The 19,074-nt window shown below is 48.2% G+C and overlaps 1 protein-coding gene across 2 annotated transcripts in view; it reads left to right on the forward strand.

Annotated features, from left to right (window-relative positions):
- SALL3 (spalt like transcription factor 3) overlaps window positions 1-6,585 on the forward strand; it is a 19,709-nt gene extending 13,124 nt beyond the window's left edge. Inside the window, exons 2-4 of one of the 2 annotated variants that reach the window (XM_030926001.1) lie at window positions 1-1,803; window positions 2,020-2,360; window positions 3,820-4,251. The exon at window positions 1-1,803 is cut by the window's left edge and continues 1,017 nt beyond it. In XM_030926001.1, the coding sequence (XP_030781861.1) occupies window positions 1-1,803; window positions 2,020-2,360; window positions 3,820-4,251 (2,576 nt within the window). Of the gene's footprint in view, window positions 2,361-3,819 lie in introns of both variants that reach the window. The other variant, XM_030926000.1, reaches the window with a different exon arrangement.
- The last annotated feature ends 12,489 nt before the right edge of the window (window positions 6,586-19,074 follow it).

Raw genomic sequence — 19,074 nt, forward strand, 5'->3', positions numbered from 1 at the left:
CCGCCAGCGGCGTCATCTTCCCCAACCCGCTGGTCAGCATCGCGGCCACGGCCAACGCCCTGGACCCGCTGTCCGCGCTCATGAAGCACCGCAAAGGCAAGCCGCCCAATGTGTCAGTGTTCGAGCCCAAGGCCAGTGCCGAGGACCCGTTTTTCAAGCACAAATGCCGCTTCTGCGCCAAGGTCTTCGGCAGTGACAGCGCGCTCCAGATCCACCTGCGCTCGCACACGGGTGAGCGGCCCTTCAAGTGCAACATCTGCGGGAACCGCTTCTCCACCAAAGGCAACCTGAAGGTGCACTTCCAGAGGCACAAGGAGAAGTACCCCCACATCCAGATGAACCCCTACCCAGTCCCCGAGTACCTGGACAATGTACCCACTTGCTCGGGCATCCCCTACGGCATGTCGTTGCCCCCGGAGAAGCCCGTGACCACCTGGCTGGACAGCAAGCCCGTATTGCCCACCGTGCCCACGTCCGTGGGGCTGCAACTGCCGCCCACTGTCCCTGGCACGCACGGCTACGCCGACTCCCCCAGCGCTACCCCCGCCAGCCGCTCCCCGCAGAGGCCCTCGCCCGCTTCCAGCGAGTGCGCCTCCTTGTCCCCAGGCCTCAACCACCCCGAGTCCGGCGTGTCAGCCACCGCCGAGTCCCCACAGCCACTCCTCGGCGGGCCGCCCCTGACTAAAGCCGAGCCCGTCAGCTTGCCTTGCACCAGGGCCGGGGACGCTCCCGTGGGCGCGCAGGCCAGCGCCACGCCCACATCGGTGGATGGCGCTCCCACGAGCCTCGGCAGCCCCCCCGCCGTCTCCGAGCAGTTCAAGGCCCAGTTTCCGTTCGGCGGGCTGCTGGACTCGATGCAAACGTCAGAAACCTCGAAGCTGCAGCAGCTGGTGGAGAACATCGACAAGAAGATGACGGACCCGAACCAGTGCGTCATCTGCCACCGGGTACTGAGCTGCCAGAGTGCGCTGAAGATGCACTACCGGACGCACACGGGGGAGCGGCCGTTCAAGTGCAAGATCTGCGGCCGCGCCTTCACGACCAAGGGCAACCTCAAGACGCACTTCGGCGTGCACCGCGCCAAGCCGCCCCTGCGCGTTCAGCACTCCTGCCCCATCTGCCAGAAGAAGTTCACCAACGCCGTGGTCCTGCAGCAGCACATTCGCATGCACATGGGCGGCCAGATCCCCAACACGCCGCTGCCCGAGGGCTTCCAGGATGCCATGGACTCCGAGCTGGCCTACGACGACAAGAACGCGGAGATTCTGAGCAGCTACGACGACGACTTGGACGAGAACTCCATGGAAGACGACGCCGAACTGAAGGACGCGGCCAACGACCCGGCCAAGCCGCTCCTGTCCTACGCGGGGTCCTGCCCGCCCTCCCCGCCCTCGGTCATCTCCAGCATTGCCGCCTTGGAGAACCAGATGAAGATGATCGACTCGGTCATGAGCTGCCAGCAGCTGACCAGCCTCAAGTCCGTGGATAACGGGTCCGGAGAGAGTGACCGCCTGAGCAACGACTCCTCGTCGGCCGTGGGCGACCTGGAGAGCCGCAGCGCTGGCAGCCCCGCCCTGTCCGAGTCCTCGTCCTCCCAGGCCCTGTCGCCTGCCCCCAGCAACGGCGAGAGCTTCCGCTCCAAGTCCCCGGGCCTGGGCGCCCCGGAGGAGCCCCAGGAGATCCCGCTCAAGACCGAGAGGCCCGACAGCCCGGCCCCCGCCCCAGGCAGTGGAGGCGCCCCGGGCCGCGCGGGCATCAAGGAGGAGGCGCCCTTCAGCTTGCTGTTCCTGAACAGGGAGCGGGGTAAGTGTCCCAGCACTGTGTGTGGTGTCTGTGGCAAGCCTTTTGCTTGCAAGAGCGCGTTGGAAATCCACTACCGCAGCCATACTAAGGAGCGGCCGTTCGTCTGCGCGCTCTGCAGGCGAGGGTGCTCCACTATGGGTAATTTAAAACAGCACTTACTGACGCACAGATTGAAAGAGCTGCCTTCTCAGTTATTTGACCCCAACTTTGCTCTAGGTCCCAGCCAAAGCACTCCTAGCCTGATCTCCAGCGCCGCACCCACCATGATCAAAGTGGAAGTGAACGGTCACGGTAAGGCCATGGCGCTGGGCGAGGGCGCCCCCCTGCCCGCGGGCGTCCAGGTCCCCGCCGGGCCTCAGACAGTGATGGGCCCGGGCCTGGCGCCCATGCTGGCCCCCCCGCCGCGCCGGACGCCCAAGCAGCACAACTGCCAGTCGTGCGGGAAGACCTTCTCCTCGGCCAGTGCCCTGCAGATCCATGAGCGCACGCACACCGGCGAGAAGCCGTTCGGTTGCACCATCTGCGGTCGGGCCTTCACCACCAAGGGCAACCTCAAGGTAAGAGCATGGCAGGCTCCAGCCCCGGCTGCCTTGCGCCGAGCCACGGTGGCTTCCTCCATCACCTGCCGCGGACACAGCGACCGAGGTCCTGCTCCTATCCTGGCCAGGGGGATGAGATGCCACACTTGTGGGTGTGGGTGTGTTTGCATGCATGTGCGTGGTCTGTGTGTTGTAGGGTGTGATGTATGTGTGTCGGGTGTGCGTGTGGGTGAGCAGCGTATACCTATGTGCATGCATGTGTGTATGGGTTGTGTATGAGTGTGCACGTGTAGGTGCCCCATGTGTGGGTATATAGCGTATCCATACGTGTATAATGTGCGTGTCCAAATGGGCATGTCGTGTGTGTGGTGTCTGGCATGTGTGTGTGTCCCTGTGCACACACACACTTAGGCTACATGCTGTTAATCGGCTGCAGGAGGAGCAGGAGCCTGGGCCTCTCCCCGGGGACACATGCAGCTGGGCCTCTCCCCGGGGACACATGCAGCTGGGCCTCTGATGGCTTCAGCCAGGTTAGGCATTGGTTAGGGGTGAGAACACTCACTTTGCAACTTGGGGGCAGGTCCAGGGCCTGAAGCCCCTCTTGAATCTGATGGAAAATAAACTTGGTTTTAAATCTCACATGTAATACAAGCAATACCAAGGTGAGGTCACTCAACAGGTCCCGTCATTCTGTCCTTGTGGCTGCCAAGAGGGCCCACAGGAGGGGCGCTGGGTGAGAAACTTCTGGCATGGGGCAGAGGAGCCAGCGCTGTGCTGAGATCGCAGCAGCAGTGGTAGAGAGGGTGTGTGACGAGTACTGGGTGGCTCAGGCCCATGCCTTGTACCATCTTGGCTGATGGCTGCTTTCTGTCCTCTGTGAAGTCCTCGTTTGCAAAGCCAGCCTGTCTGGGTTCCCGCAGCCTCTTCAGACAGCCCAAAGATCGATGCCTGTGGTTTCTACCCGGCGTGTGTGGGCTGGATAAGAACTGCCCCAAGGGCCTGCTGGCTGCAGGTGGCCCTGGGATGTTCTAGAATTAACATTTTCTCGTTTGAGAGAAAGCAAGAGGAGAGGGGCACAGTCAGAGAGTCCCAGCAGCAGAGGATGCGAAGTGGGGGACGGTGGAGGCCATGAAGGGAGCCAGGCTTGGGCAAGTGAAGGGGCAAGACCCGGACCCTTCGAGCTCCAGAACGTTCTCTGGGTGGCCATGTGGTCTTTACACCTTAGAGGAAAATTAAAGTTTGTCTACTGAAAGATTGCATTCATTAATTTATATTTGTTGGTTTTGCTTATTATGTTCAATAAAACAAGATGTTTGCATGTAGAAATACGAAGTGCCCAGAAAAGTCCACCTGTGTTTTGTTGTCCTTAAGTCGCGCTTGGGAGCGGGGTAGACCTCTGTCTGCCGCAGTGAACGCGGAGCAGCTCTGCCTCCGTGTCTGGGCGCTTACTCGTGGGCTGTCTCCGTGTCTCGCACAGGTGCACATGGGGACACACATGTGGAATAACGCCCCCGCGAGACGCGGCCGCCGCCTGTCTGTGGAGAACCCCATGGCTCTCCTAGGGGGTGATGCCCTGAAGTTCTCTGAAATGTTCCAGAAGGACCTGGCAGCTCGGGCAATGAACGTCGACCCCAGTTTTTGGAACCAGTATGCTGCAGCCATCACTAACGGGCTCGCCATGAAGAACAATGAGATCTCCGTCATCCAGAACGGAGGCATCCCCCAGCTCCCCGTGAGTCTCGGGGGCAGCGCCCTCCCCCCTCTGGGCACCATGGCCAGTGGGATGGACAAAGCGCGTACCGGCAGTAGCCCACCCATCGTCGGCTTGGACAAAGCAAGCTCAGAAACAGCAGCCAGCCGCCCATTCACACGGTTTATCGAGGATAACAAGGAGATTGGTATCAACTAGCCAGTGACTCGCTCATCTGCCCTGCCCAGGCCCACGTTTTGAAGTTGGAGCGTCAGGCCTCCGACCTTCCTTGCCTCGGTTCTCATTACACTTTCACCCATAGCAGAAAACACTTTGTGCGACTGCTGAGAGGTGGTCTTGTAAGTGCTGCATGGCGCTCCCTTCAACAGCAAGCCTGACTGTTCTTGAGAACTCTGCAACCTTTTACATAAGTTTCCGTCAAAAAAAAGTGCTTGGAAAACCGCCTTAGGAACAGAAAGAGCTCAGACCATGTCCACTTCCTTTCTCCTGAAACCCAATAATCTCTACGAGGGAGAAAGGGGTCCCCCCGCGGTATTCCAGTGAAACTCATTTGATGGTTTCGTTTGAATTAGTTAGACACTTGAACGATGTTTTTTAGAACTCTTCATGTTAAAGACGTGGTTTAGTACTCCCAATGCTGTGTATCATGACACTATCTTCGTCTGTAGTATTTATAATGTTAAGATTATGCGGGTAACAGACAATATAATAGCCCCGACCTTAAATGAAGCTTTTGTACTGCAGAATACATCTGGCTATGTGATTTTTTTTTAAGCAAGATTTGTTTTATTATAAATAAGTGGATTACTTCAATGCAGGCAAAATTGTGAAGTTCTGTTGGGAAAGATAGCATGCTTTTCATGTGCGAGTACCTGTCAGTAATAAGCCTTTTTTTGTTTTTTGTTTGTTTGTTTGTTTTGTTTTTTTTAATTTAAATGTTTGTAGCTGCTATGTGGACAGTTGTTTTCTAGTGTGGTCTGTAGCCCAATGACTGGGGAACGAGTTACAGACAAACATCACCGTAAATGACTCACAACATTATAAACAGTTGTGAGAAAATACTTCACATTATCAAAGCTGTACAATAAAAAGGTAATGTTTGTATAATGTGGTTGCAAACTCTTAATTTATACTATTGCACTTTTAGTATTTTGTATTAGGGAGGTTTGTCTATAATTTGAGAATTTAAAAAGATGTAAAGTATTTTATAAATAGTACTTCAATTTAAGGAAAATGGGAAAACTGTTACAGTTTCTTGTTTTTGTCTTATGGTCAAACAATATTAGAAATCTATGCCACTTAAAAAGAAAAGCCACCAAGATTTGTCAGCTCCTCAGAAAATAGGGCCTGCTGTTTCTTAAGTTAAAATGATTTATTTAACTTTTCTACAAACACAAAGCCCATTTAAAAACTGTGACCACCCCCTAATGAAACCTTGGTGAATTCATCCTAGGACTGTGACGTCAGTACAAGCCAGGAAGGAACTAGGAGAACCTTTTGCAGGTCTGATTTTCCTGTAAGCGGGTCTGTCTCTGTCTCTCTCACCCACAGACAAGACTGTGGCTACCTGGTGGCACTGGTCACGTGGACAGTAAACCCAAGAGAAATGGCAAGTATCAGGCAGTACAATCGGTCATGACTTTGAAATTTTCCGAGTTCCTGATTTATTTATTATCTTCTCAGATGAAAGCAAAACACAGTGTCCTCTGATTTTTCGGAACACAGTCTGGCGCTGATGGCTGAGCTGCATCCAGCCGGGAGGGCCCAGGAGGCAGGGGCGGCCGAGGCAGCGCAAACACGGCGTCGTGTGAACTACCTCATTTTCGTGCGTTGCAAGCGTGCTGGCATCTGACACTATGAACTTCCAACAACAAAATTGTTCAAGAGATGCTCTGTCAGCTGGGTAGCAGTGCGAGGAGTTGCATGCCTGGACAGTGAAGTCTTCTCGGTTGAGACAGAAAAATAAAACGATCTTCTCCTAACAACCACAGCAGCAACAACAATCATTGTAAGAGGATGGGCTGTTTGTGCCAGTGTGTCACTGAACAAAAAGAGTATCAAAGACTCATTAGCTGTTTATTTCTATTGGAAATGAACACTGAACTCTACAGCTCTGTTTTCCACGTTGATGAGATGTAACTTGGCCCCACCGTGCCACCTCTTCTCACGGGATGAGGGCTTGGGGTGTCTCAAGCATTAGGCAGAGAAAACTGAGGTGGCTTGAGGTTGCTGTGTTTCAGCAGTTGAATGTTTTCATTATTTATCGGTGTCCCTTTTGGTGTGTGCGTGTGGTTTTTTTGTTTGTTTTTTGGTTAGTATTTGGTACCATATAGTGTTCTCTCTTCTCCCAAATGGATGTGTATATAACTAAAGAGAAATGTAAAGTGTTGTAAATAAGATGGCTCATGAAGGTACAGTGAGACTGACCCTCCTGTGTGCAGGGCTAGGCCATCCCTCTGCATGGTGAAGAGAGACACTATTTTTATACTGTAATGCCATGCCATGCGGGGCTGGGGCCTCTCTGAGCAGCTGGGGATTATTACCTGGACCCAATATTTTTTATTATTAAATCTTGTGGCTTGACACATCTACTGATTGAAATGGATGTCTTAGTCTAGGTTACTATTTTTGTCATATGGAATTGAATAAAATGCAGGATGTAATGTTATTTCTGAGTTGCGTTCCTTGATTTTCCTAATGGAGAAAGTGGAATTTGAGGTCATTTGCGGTGGGTGTGTGTCCGTGGTATTTCCACCAGGAACGTCAACACAGGTTGGCAGCTTAGATTTAAGCAGCGTCTCAGTGCATCTTGATTGGTCTTGAAATTTTTACTTTTTGCTTTTTTCCAAAATAAAAATTCAGCCTCCTAGTTGTGGGTTCTTTTTACATCTATGAGGGAAGAAGATGTGGTAGAACATTCCTGCATATCAGAGACTCCGCAGTGCCCAAAAATGACCGCTCAGAATTGCCTTCCTGTCATCAGCATGAAGTGGAAATGCCAGCTTTTCAGGATGCCTGAACGAATAGATGTGCATCAAATCACAGGACAGGATAGGAGTGGGGGGCGGTGCCCACAGTGTGGTGGTAGCAGCAGCTTTGTGAGTTCATGGAGGGTGGCTCCACATAGCTTAATTCCAGATGGAGAACGTCCTTAATTTAAAATAAGCTTTACCTCACTGATAACATTTAATAAGAATGATTTTATAGCTCCTGGATTTCAAGATATGTAATCAATTTCTTCTTCTTTTTTTTTAAATTTTTATTTTTAAAATGAATAGCTACTGACAACCTAGAAGCAACAGTAATTTTTACCTGGGAAGTACCAGGTGGCTTTTAACGAACGATAAAGGTACTAACCACTAAACTAACCAATCCAGGCCAACCTTCCAGCAGATATTGTAAGGCTTAGAAATCAAACCATGTTGATTTCAATGCTAGAATAGAAATTATAAAATGTAAACTGACTAAATGAGATAGTAAATTCAATTTTTTAAAAGTAAGGAATTAGCAAAAAATGGACAGCCATCTAAAGTAATTAACATAAACTAAAATGCAGGAGAAAAGGGATTTACTTCTTGTATTTTAAAAATATTTCCAGAGGTAAGGTCAGAGATGTTCGGCTTGGCAAGCCTGGGTGTTTGCTGCTTTCTGATGCCAACTCTGGTGATGTAGACTGTATCAAAGAATCATAAATGCCAACAATCCCTAAAAATTAAATACATTTCTAAGTTCATTACAGGAAACATTAACATTTGAGCTAATTAATAAGTACTGCTAAAGGGCTAAAAAGCAATTGTCTTCCAGCTCTTGCTGTTTAATTTTGGCCCCGTGGAAGCTTGGAGGCATGGGAGCCCCTACCTGCTTTTCCTCTGCGTTTGGCAGGCTTTGCCGGGTCCCTGTCTTGTGTTTTACGAAGCCATGGTGAACATCAGGGCCATTTCTTTATTACTATCAGGGCCATTTCTTTATTACTAGGGTGCATGTATGTTTCCAGCCCAACCAGTTTCAAATCCCTGTATTCACTGTGGTTGGTTGTGACGCCGCAGACGCCCAGACCTCTCGTCCCTCTTCTGGTGCACGCATGAAGCCAGAGACGGTGCTGCACGTGTTTCATTCTCGCCCAGCTTGTCACCCACCAGCTCACTGCCAACCTGAGGGCCCCGTGTTCAGGCCTTTGTGTTACAACCTTGTGCTCATTTGCTAATTACTGAGACAGGGAGCCAGTACTTGTTTATTCCTTTGAAAAGTTTCTTATGACCCAGTGCTTCATTGAAAAAAAAGAGGACATGAAACGTTTATACCGGCAGACCTGTGTGCTGCTTTTTAGCTATGTTAAAACTTGATCTACTAAATATTCTATATGACATGGGAAGGAAATGACATTCCCCTTTTTCATTTAAGAAGGAAATATTGGGCATTAATTCTCAGTATTCTTTACGAAGTGAAAACTTTAAAATGAAATCACAATAGAGGCTTCTTTTTTTTTTTTTTTTTTTTTTTTTTTTTTTTTTTTTTTTTTTTTTTTTTTTTGGCCATTCTCCTTTCAGCATTTCTGTACCAAGCGAGGCTTGGGGCGTGACCTTGTCCTCTCTGCATTGTCCTGGCTGGTACAATCCACGCTGGGGCCCGGGGAGGGGGCCCAGCGTGGAGAGGGTTCTCACTCTGTGCCATGTAAAAGCTGCTTTCCTGTCTGTAGGAAGAGGGTAGAATTTGACGATATGCAAATCTTTTTCAGTTCTAAACTTCCATGGTTTTTTTTTTTTAAGAACTACCACTAATGTACATCCTTCTCTTTACCCAAAAATAATCATGAAAAAAATTGATGGTATTTATTATATATAGAGAAAATAGGAGTTATTACCTAAAAATATTCTCCCATCGATATGAAAAATCAATTACAAGTAAATTTGCTAAAGAAACTACTACATGGAATCATTGTTGGATCATGAAAAATGTGTTCGTATCTTTTTTTAAATGAAAAAGCCATTGAACTTATTGATGTTACAAATGCAACTGTACTTGGTAAAATAAAATCAGGCTGTGAACTGATGCTTACTGCATATTCTGTTAGATAAGGGACGTTAGAAACATATTTGATTTTTCCATGAGTCCTGCACACAAGTACACACACAGCCCCTCATTACAGCATTATATATTCAAAAGAGTATGCAATTGAAAACAATGTGTTTTTTTTTTTTTCTTGTTATTCCTTAGTAGAATATCAGAGAGCCTAAACTATGAACATTGGTGTTACTGTCCTGATTTCTACCACGGTCTGCATCTTTGGCCTGTTTTCGTTGGAAGTATCATAGATTGTCATTTGGACAGACCATTCCTAGCGAATACTTGTCTTTCGGGGAGCTTGGATAACCCTGTGGGAAAATCGGAAAGCCAGCGAGACAAGAGGAAGAAGAGATGTCACGGTGTCAGATTACGTTTGTGTTCTGTTCTGTCCAAAGTTCTTTACATCAGTAAATGAAAAACAAATGGTGCATAGGCCACGCCCTGCAGCGAAAGATGCAAGGACTTGTTCATGTTGGTATGAATCGCTCATTGTATATGATTCAGACGTGGAAATAAATGTTTGATTACAGTTGTTCCAAATGTGATTATTTGTGAACATGGGAAATGGGTAACCCTTCCCCCATACTTTCTATGTTGGTATGATGCACATATTTTAAATTACAGAATGATCTATAAACTAGAATTTTTACAGAAAACTGTAAATTATTTCCTTCATTCCTCGCGGTTATTTTAGGTGTGACTAATTTCCATTTCATTCTTTCTAGCTTAACTTAAAGGACATCTGATTTTTAATACCAATACCTTTTTACAAATAGGGATAAAAATATCTAAATGACAAAATCATTTTTATAACTCACAAGATCTTTTAATTATATGTATAATGCAAAATGTTTCTGTTTGATTTTTTTTCTCTTTGCCGTATCAAGGACGGTTTAAGAACAGCTCCCATTGTGACCTTAATTTACCCAGAAGAAATGTGCCCGCCCACCCTCACGCTGCTGCTGGAAAAGCAGCCTGGAAAACAAGCAGGCCTGGAAAAACATTTTCCATGTCAAATGGTGACAGTCTTATGCATACACAATTAAAAAGTGCAGAAAGACTTCCCCACACAGATCATTTAAGGAAGATTTTGCACATAAGCCTCTCACCCTTGTTTGTTTTTCTTTGTGATTTTTAGTAAGAGCATCACATTCCACCATGAAATACAGCTGGCAGGTCTGCAGAACTGCACTGCTTCAACCTACTTGAAATGTTAGGTTTGGAACCATCAAGAAAAACTTTGCAACCCAGACACTTTGTATTTGGGATTCTTAAAAATCCTACTGGTAATTCAAGAGGTGGGTACTGTTAAAGCATATTGTCTCAAAGATAATGCGGTTATTATTGGACATTATAGACACATGCTGAGTAGTAAGTTGAATAATCAGCCTATTATTTCACCCAAGAAACTACTAGATCTTTCTTTATTATTGAGAAATAGAGTGCATAAACCTCAGATTTTAATTAGGGGCTGTACGTAATTTGGGTAAATGAACTTTCATTGATAAATATTTGTAAGTAATTAGTTTTTCCCAAGCAAAACTCTAAACATATATATTCTCATCTCAGAACATGTTATAGGATCTGAAAATAAAATCTAACCTGTTGTTGAAGTTAATGAATCCCCCACCTCATTCATTCGGAGCTAATTCCTTGCCTAAAGACCCTGTGTATTTATTCACGTGTGCGTTGCCGTCTCTCACTGAGAAGTTACCTCATGACTTGGTTACTCTGTTCTTTCAATTTATGTTTTAACCTTGACACTACCACCTCCATCACCATCTGCTGAAGGGTAGCTGTAGACCAAGTTTTAAATTACAACAATACCGTGGGTATTTTCAAGGATGGTCCCTGAGACCAAGCTCTGAACCCAATAACCTTTTCCTACCACTGGCCTGGATTAGTACAGGATTGGCCAAGTCGAAGCTCAGTTTGCCCACAGTGTGTGGCTGATGGAATCTAACTCAGTTGGCTCTGGGAGTGTTAAATGAATAATTATAGGCCACGTAAAAGTAATACGCGTGGAAATAATATTTGTAACCACGAGGGATAAAAGCATCGCCACACCCAGATAGCTCATCTTTGAAGGAACCACAAAGAGAACATGTGCATCAGGTCTTGCAGAAATAATGGGGCATTGCCTGCCTTTTGATAAAAACTCACTTCAAAAAAGCTTCTTAACTCCCAATCTTCATCTTGCAAAATTGTTCAGAACTACTTTTAATTATGTTAATCTTCATTATAATATTTAGTAGAAATTTCTACTTTATTATAAGATGTGCAGACAAGAAAGAGTGACTATTTAAAGTAACAATCAACTGTCTAAGAAGAGGTGCACTTAGCTCAGCTCAGCAAATGTCTGCTTGTCCAGAATAACAACTTAAACTTTTTTTTTTTTTTTTGAAACGGAGTCTCACTGTGTTGCCCACGCTGGAGTGCAGTGGTGCCATCTCGGCTCACTGCAAGCTCCGCCTCCCGGGTTTACGCCATTCTCCTGCCTCAGCCTCCCGAGTAGCTGGGACTACAGGCGCCCGCCACCTCGCCCGGCTAGTTTTTCGTATTTTTTAGTAGAGACGGGGTTTCACCGTGTTAGCCAGGATGATTTTGATCTCCTGACCTGGTGATCCACCTGTCTCGGCCTCCCAAAGTGCTGGAATTACAGGCTTGAGCCACCGCGCCCTGCCACAAGTTAAACTTTTTAAGTAGAAAATAATGCTGAGCTTAATAATTGTATTAATGCATACTCCCTGACATCAGAAAATCCTAGCTTTTCTAAACTTCATAGACACAGATGAAACATTTGACATATGTTTGCAAGGCTGGCTTAATTATTATTATTATATTAGAAAATAGTCAATACAAAAATTAGCCGGGCGTGGTGGCAGGTGCCTGTAATCCCGGCTACTCAGGAGGCTGAGGCAGGAGAATTGCCTGAACTCAGAAGCAGAGGTTGCAGTGAGCTGAGATCACACCACTGCACTCCAGCCTGGGTCACAGGGTAAGACTCCATCTCAGAAAAAAAAAAAAAAAAAAAATCGCTATTTCACAAGCGTTTAAAGAATTGTATGTTGGCTATTACTCGTATTTCCCATGCTTTTGTAATTAGATGGAGCGTTTCTCTTGATGTGTTGGAATTCCGTCTGCAGAAGGCTACGTGTTGCAGAGGTACTTCTGGAGTACTGAATTCACCAACGCGAATATAACCAGTTACTTGGCCTTTCAGGATGAGGCGCCACCCACAGGCCTCCTTACCCAGTGGAACAACTTCCTCCAAGGCTTTTTCTTTTTTCTTTCTTTTTTGAGATGGAGTTTCACTCTTGTTGCCCAGGCTGGAGTGCAATGGCACAATCTTAGCTTACCGCAACCTCTGCCCCCCAAGTTCAAGTGATTCTCCTGCCTCAGCCTCCCAAGTAGCTGGGATTACAGGCATGCGCCACCACACCCTGCTAATTTTTTTTTTTTTTTTTTTTTTTTAAGTAGAGGCTGGGTTTCTCCATGTTGGTCAGGCTGGTCTCAAACTCCCGACCTCAGGTGATCCACCTGCCTCGGCCTCCCAAAGTGCTGGGATTACAGGCGTGAGCCACTGCAGCCGGCCCCTGGCTTTTTCTAAGAATTATTGATGGTACCTTTCAGGCCCTTTGATTTATTTTTATTTTTGTTTTTATTTTCGAGATGGGGTCTCACAATGTTGCTCAGGCTGGTCTCAAACTCCTGGCCTCAAGTGATCCTCCTGACTCAGCCTCGCAAATTTGGTGCTAGGATCACAGGTGTGAGTCCTTTGATTTTTAAGTCAGACTTAACTTCGTTTAGAAACATGAAACCAAACAGAAAACATTCCAGCCTCTCTAAATGCTTAAAATAATTTCCACAATTTACGATGTGGCAAAATAAATCTTCTGGTAACACAAAACGCCAGGATTCCCGCAAAGAGATTCCTGAAGCCACAGGTGAGAGGAAGGAGCCTGCCGCGTGGGCAGCCGTTTCTCTGGCTGTGCTGTGGCCTGCGCCGGGCCTGGCTTCGAGGCCGAGTTCCGATCCAGCGGCCAGCTAGCAAGTGTCGGTCCGCTTTTGACAGGCACTTCGTAGATGAGTCCCGCAGTCTCACAGCGGCCTCGCTGCTTTAAGGGTGCTCATGCGTGTGTCTCTGCACCTGTCCACGGAGGCCCGCGGAGGAGAGGGAAGTCAGCGGACATTCCTGAGTCCCCTCCCCGGGCTTTCTGGGGACCAGGGCTCTGAGGCAGAGCTCTGGGCCCTGGGCCAGCCCTAAAAGCATATGCCCCTGCGGCCCACGTGCAGCCCTCAGTGACCCCGACCCCCAGGCTCTTGTGGGGGTGGAGGGCGTGTGGGCTCCAGAGGCGTCGAGCACCCGGACACGGAGGAGGGCAGGTCCTCCCCTCCCAGGTGCTCGGCCATCGTGGCAGGAAAGCCTGTGTCCTCGGCTGTCGGTGCCAGGATGGTTCCTGCAGGCGCGCCCGGGGTGAGTCCTCACTCGCTGGCTGCAGACCGAGGCGCTGCCCTGGGAGGGAGAAGCCCGGCCCGCGAGGGAAGACCCTGCCCTGGGAGCGGGGCCCATCCTCGGGGCCCAGGGCGAGCCCTGCGCAGGGAAGGCCTCTGCCACCCCCAGGCATGTCCCTGGACGGCACGGTGGCTCCTCCCCAGCCGCAAAGGCAAGGCTGTCTCCAGGTCGCCAGAATTCCGGCCACAGTCACCCCCCGATGGAGCCCCGCGGGGCGGCCGCGGCTTCTCACCAGGCTGCGGGGCTGCGGGTCCCGGGCGCGCCCATTGCCGGGTCGCACTCGGATCTTGGAATAAAACGTGGGCGTCCACGTGAGGCCGGAGCAGTGGCTGTGACGCCCCACGCGGGGTGCGATCTCTCCCTCCGGGAGCCGGCCGCCCTGTTCCTGCCTCGGCCGCAGCTGACCCGGCCCGCCCTTCGGGGCTGCACCGGAGCCGCCAGCCTCCCTGGGATGTCATTTTAGCACGTGAGGCTCAACATCTCTTCCGTTCCGCCCCACTCGGCGCCAGCTTGCCACTCACGTTGTATTTAAATAACGTCCCTCTTCTGTTCCACTTCCACAGGCTCGGGAGGCTGTCCCCGCAGGCAGGCACGGGGCACCCAGGCCACTGCTGAGCCCTTCCTTTTGGGGGACCCAGAATCACAGCAAAACTCTCCCGTGGCGCGGTCACCCCAACAGCTCCACGTGGGGGTCGAGTCTGAAGGGTCAGCCTCCTAAGCGCTAGGGGAGTCAGCTGTGATGACCGAATGGGACCGCGGAGTTGCGTCCAGAATTAACAGTTAGGTTGTACACCTGACAGCTTAGAGGGAAGGGTTCCCGCAGGAAACTCCGCCGGCCTCTCTGCAGGCTCATGGGATCAGAATGTCCAAGGGCAGAGCCCACGTGTTGATCAGCGTGGGCCAGGGTTTAAAACCGCTGGTCTGCACGGGACTTGGTGCTGTTACATCAGCACAGGGCGCTGACCATGCGGTTAGATGCAGATTCCAGTTCTCCAGGTGAGTCTGACAGGATCCCAGGCGCTGGGGCAGCTGCTTCTGGTCTTGGGACCACTTTGAGGAAGCTTTGAACAGTGCTTCAAGAGCGAGCTGGCCGTGTGCTGTGATGAAGTAGACGTTTGTCTCCAGTGCTGCCCAAGGCACCCAGTGTCTTTATGTCCTTTTTTTCCAAGGTCCTTGTTCTATCAGTTAAGTTTGCATTTGACTACAGATAATGGGAAACCCCATATCATAGCTTCAGTTGGAGTTTGTTTTTCTCACATAACTCGAAGTCCAGAGCTAGGGGGTTGCTGGGGATGACTCAGCACCTCATGGACACCCCCACAGGCATTAGTGTGTGGGTTGTTCTCACACTGCTCCCCATGTGACCACAGGATGGCTGCTGCAGACCCAGCCATTGCATTCACGCTCCCTCAGAAAGAGGAAAGAAGAACCGAGGGCACCAGGCCTGGAAGCCAACCCCATCCCTTGATCAGAAGAGTGAAAGCTTTTCTGGAAACCCCATTCAGCTGACTTCTGCTTAGGTTTCTTGGACCCACACTGTGTCCTGGGGTAACTCCCAACTGAGAAGTGAGTCAGGAAGGCTCACTATCAAAAGAAAAAGAGGAGAGTTAGAAGAGATTAAAATTTCTGACAAATTGGCTTCCCAGAAACCAAACTTCTGTAAAGTTTGAAAATATTTCTGCATTTATAACACTCATACCAGTTCATCAACAAATTTTATTGGACGCTTGTTATGTGCAAGGCTTTGGGGCTGGCTCCACTAAGGTGAGAACCTATTTATTTATGTTCCCATAGGATACACACAAGGCGTTGAATAGAACACCCGATTCTATTCAATGGAGAAGAGTCGTCAGCCATGCAGTGGCTCATCCCGGGGCCCTCTGGCCTCCTGCCCTGAGCCACTGTGCCGCCAGCCTCACAAATGCCTGGCCAACAGGACCTGTTCAGCCATCTCCACGCTGCCCGAAGCTACTTCCTGCCTAAGTGGGTTAGTGGGCATCATGCTAATCCTAGACAGCCTGGGCTCTGTGATCAGAGAGTCCTCTGTTTGGATTCTAGCTTTTACTTGCACAGCTTTTAACCACAGGCCGTTGCCTGTGCTCTCTGAATCTCAAACGCAGAGTTTGTGAAATGGAACCCAGGGGGCCGCCTTGCTGGGCTTCAGGAAGGGTCACCAGCCTGATGCCATCCATTCCTGAGGGGCTCTCTCTGCCCAGAATGCTTCCCCCAGCTCTTTTCAGGCACCCATCCCTCCTAAAGGGAGTCATCAGCCATGTGTAAGCAGAGCAATGAGGAGACCAGATCTGCACTCCAGAGATACTGCTTCAGCAACCTGGTCAACGTGTGGGAGGGGAGCGGGCAGTGGGCTCTGCACCGTCCATGGCTGGCTCCAGGCGACTTCCAGCAGAGCCAGCTGAGCGGGGCAGCCTGAGGCACGGGGCCAGGGCACAGCAACCCACAGACTCCAGGACCCCAACCCCAAAGTTAGGGCTAAGGCTCAGCCTCACCAGGGGGGCAGGGGATGCTGGAGCCTTTGGGGGAGTTAACTTTATTAATGAGGATAGAGTGAAGCCATCACACTCTGAGCTCTGATGCAGATAACCACAGGCAGGCCCAGGACTGGAGCCAGGACCAGCCGGACAAAGCCAGACCTGTCCGCGAGGTGAAGGGGCTGCTGGGCCACCTTTCGCTCCAGAAAGCAGCATGCGAGGTGGTCGCGAACGGTACCACTTCTGGATGATGTTCCCACCACTCCCTGGCCTATGTCTGTGTGCGTGCTGTCCACGTATTCCAGCTTCCTCATCAGAGGAGCGGCGTGGCCCACTGCGGGAGACTCACCCTGCCAACCACTAAGGGCCAGGGTCGTGTTAACACCCAAGAGATGCTTCGGACGCAGGCTTGCATGTTAGTTGAATTATGCTATGCATGATTATGTGAACTGTGTATCACAAGGGAAACATACATACATTCTCACCTTTGTGGAGTCAGTCCCAAAGCCTTGCACGTAACAAGTGTCCAATAAATATTTGTTGATAAACTGATATTTGTGTTGTAAATACGGAAATATTCTCTGAATTTCATAGAAATCTGGCTGAAGAGGGAAGCCAGTCCACTAGGGAACTTTAATCTTTTCCACCTCTCCTCTTTCTTTTCTTCTAATAGTAATTATTGACAGGGAATGCTGAACGGTTGTTCTGCGGTCACATCCCCGTGTTCAGTTTAATGATATGGGGAACTGCAGATGGAGGTGAGGATAACTTGAAAAGAAAGGGTATTATTGGTAAATGCGCTGGAAGCCTTGCAAATTTGAGAGGATGAATTGAAATTTTACAGGACTAATGAGTTTTTGAAAACTGTTAGCCAGGCTTGTCCAAACCTTTCTCTCCCCATTTAAGACTTTCTAAATTAGAAACAGAAATTTCAGTAGCTGTTTTGGTCCTGGAATGAATAAACAGCCCAAGTAGATGGTGTGTTTCCATTTGTTAAACGTACACTGTATCTGGTTTCCATTGTGATCATAGTGCATTATTCTTATGGCAATTGATAGTCTGTTCAGAGCACTTGCTTTGTGGAGCCAAGATCTAAATACTTTGCAACCATCGCTGGAATTCTGCTATCAACAAGGACTGGATTCTAGGCATTTACATTTAATTTTCATATGCCCTGTGGTATCCTGGAACATTTCCATATAAACCCAAAATTAAAATTTGAAGCAAATGCACTATCTCTCTGAAATCATTCTTGGTTCAAGGAGTTTGTAACCCAGTGGTTACTAGAATCTTGAGTTTGATTCTTGGGCCTAAGCCTTAGTGTCAAATTTGAATTTGGATTCATCATTGATTGTCACGGACCTACAGCCACATTTAAAATTCTTTGAATCCAAAAGGCTTGCTTATAACGGTGAACCTTTATACACTCTGAGCTGTGAAAGTGACCTTTATTTTTATTACTATCATTAACCATTTCATCGGATGCCACTGTCAACTGGCTTAAATATTATTTGCCTCCGTGTACTTAATTTGTGGCCCTAGGGGAATTGTTATCCCCATTCATCCGCTGAGATTGTATTTTACTTTGCATTTATATCCTTCCATTATGTAACATTATGTAGCTGAATGTGAGGAATATGCTAACTATCCTTAAATATAATTTTCCTCCTAAGCAGATCATGTGAGATTATTTTGCCTCTTGCAAAAACTCCTCTGTGAAATATTTTATCTCCATTGCCTAGAAATATTATTAAGTGTGATACAGATACATCAAAAAAATTAAGTTGCTCACAGTTTAATTGGCAATAATGTGAGAACTAATTACGAATTCTAAGTTGTGGGTTTTTTGTTGTAGTTTATTTGTTTCCCATATCAAAATTTTCAGCGATATTTTGTTAACATGTCAGAAATCTTTCAGACTGCCATTGAAACTTTAATCCCTATCATTGTTTCATATTGACTTTAAAGCTAGAGTAATTTATCCTGAAATTTTTATCTATCATCTTCGGAATAAGTGGTTTGTATAGATGTCACTCTCTCTCTTTTAAACTGAAACTGCACCCTCGTTCTGTTACCTTCGTGATGAAAGAGAGTTAAGGGTTTCCAGCCAAGTGGCAGTATTCAAAATGTGGGTCACAATTCATTTGTGGGTCACAAGATCAGCTTAGCGGCTCTAAACCAGTCGTGTGTGTGTGTGTGTGTGTGTGTGTGTCTGTGTTTAATGAAAGAAAATAGAGTAGAAAGTGTCAGGCTTTGTGGCAAATTGAAAGGGTGAGTCCCGGTTGATGTTCCTGCATGAGTGTGGCTGGGCTGTCCATGTACAGTGGGTCATGACCACACCGTTTGAAAAACGTCACTGTATGGATGCATCTTTTCCTTTGTCTCTTTCTTTTCTTTTCTCTCTTCTGCTTTATTTGAGTCCTCACCTTGCTTAGGAAGGATTCAAGGCTCGGGGTAGGCAGCTGAAGTCAGATTGCCAGGATTCAGATTTGAGCTCTGTCATTTCCCTCATCTGGGAAATGGGCATGAAAACAGTGCCAGCTCCACAGACTCCTTGTGTGGGTGACGCGCATGGAAGGGAGTCACACTGTTCCGTGTGACAGCGGAACAGTCAACAGCAGATCACACTTCCCCCGCTGGGCCCATCGGATCACAGTGGAGCTGGAAAATCTCCATCCCCGGTGACGCTGGGACCACTGCATGTAGCACAACACGTGACTCACGTGTGTGTGGTGACACTGATATACACAAGCAGACTGCACTGCCGGTCTGTGAAAATCCAGCACACAGCTGTGTCCAGTACATGATGCTCGATAATCATAATAAAAAGCATTGTTCTGCTTTATATATTTACTATACTTTTTATTGTTATTTTAGAGTGTTCTTTCTACTTATGTATGTCTATATTATGTATTTCTATTTATGTATGTCTTATGTAGTAACCAGAAAACA

This window comes from Rhinopithecus roxellana, chromosome 21 (genome assembly GCF_007565055.1).
Source record: "Rhinopithecus roxellana isolate Shanxi Qingling chromosome 21, ASM756505v1, whole genome shotgun sequence".
Lineage (NCBI taxonomy): Eukaryota > Metazoa > Chordata > Mammalia > Primates > Cercopithecidae > Rhinopithecus > Rhinopithecus roxellana.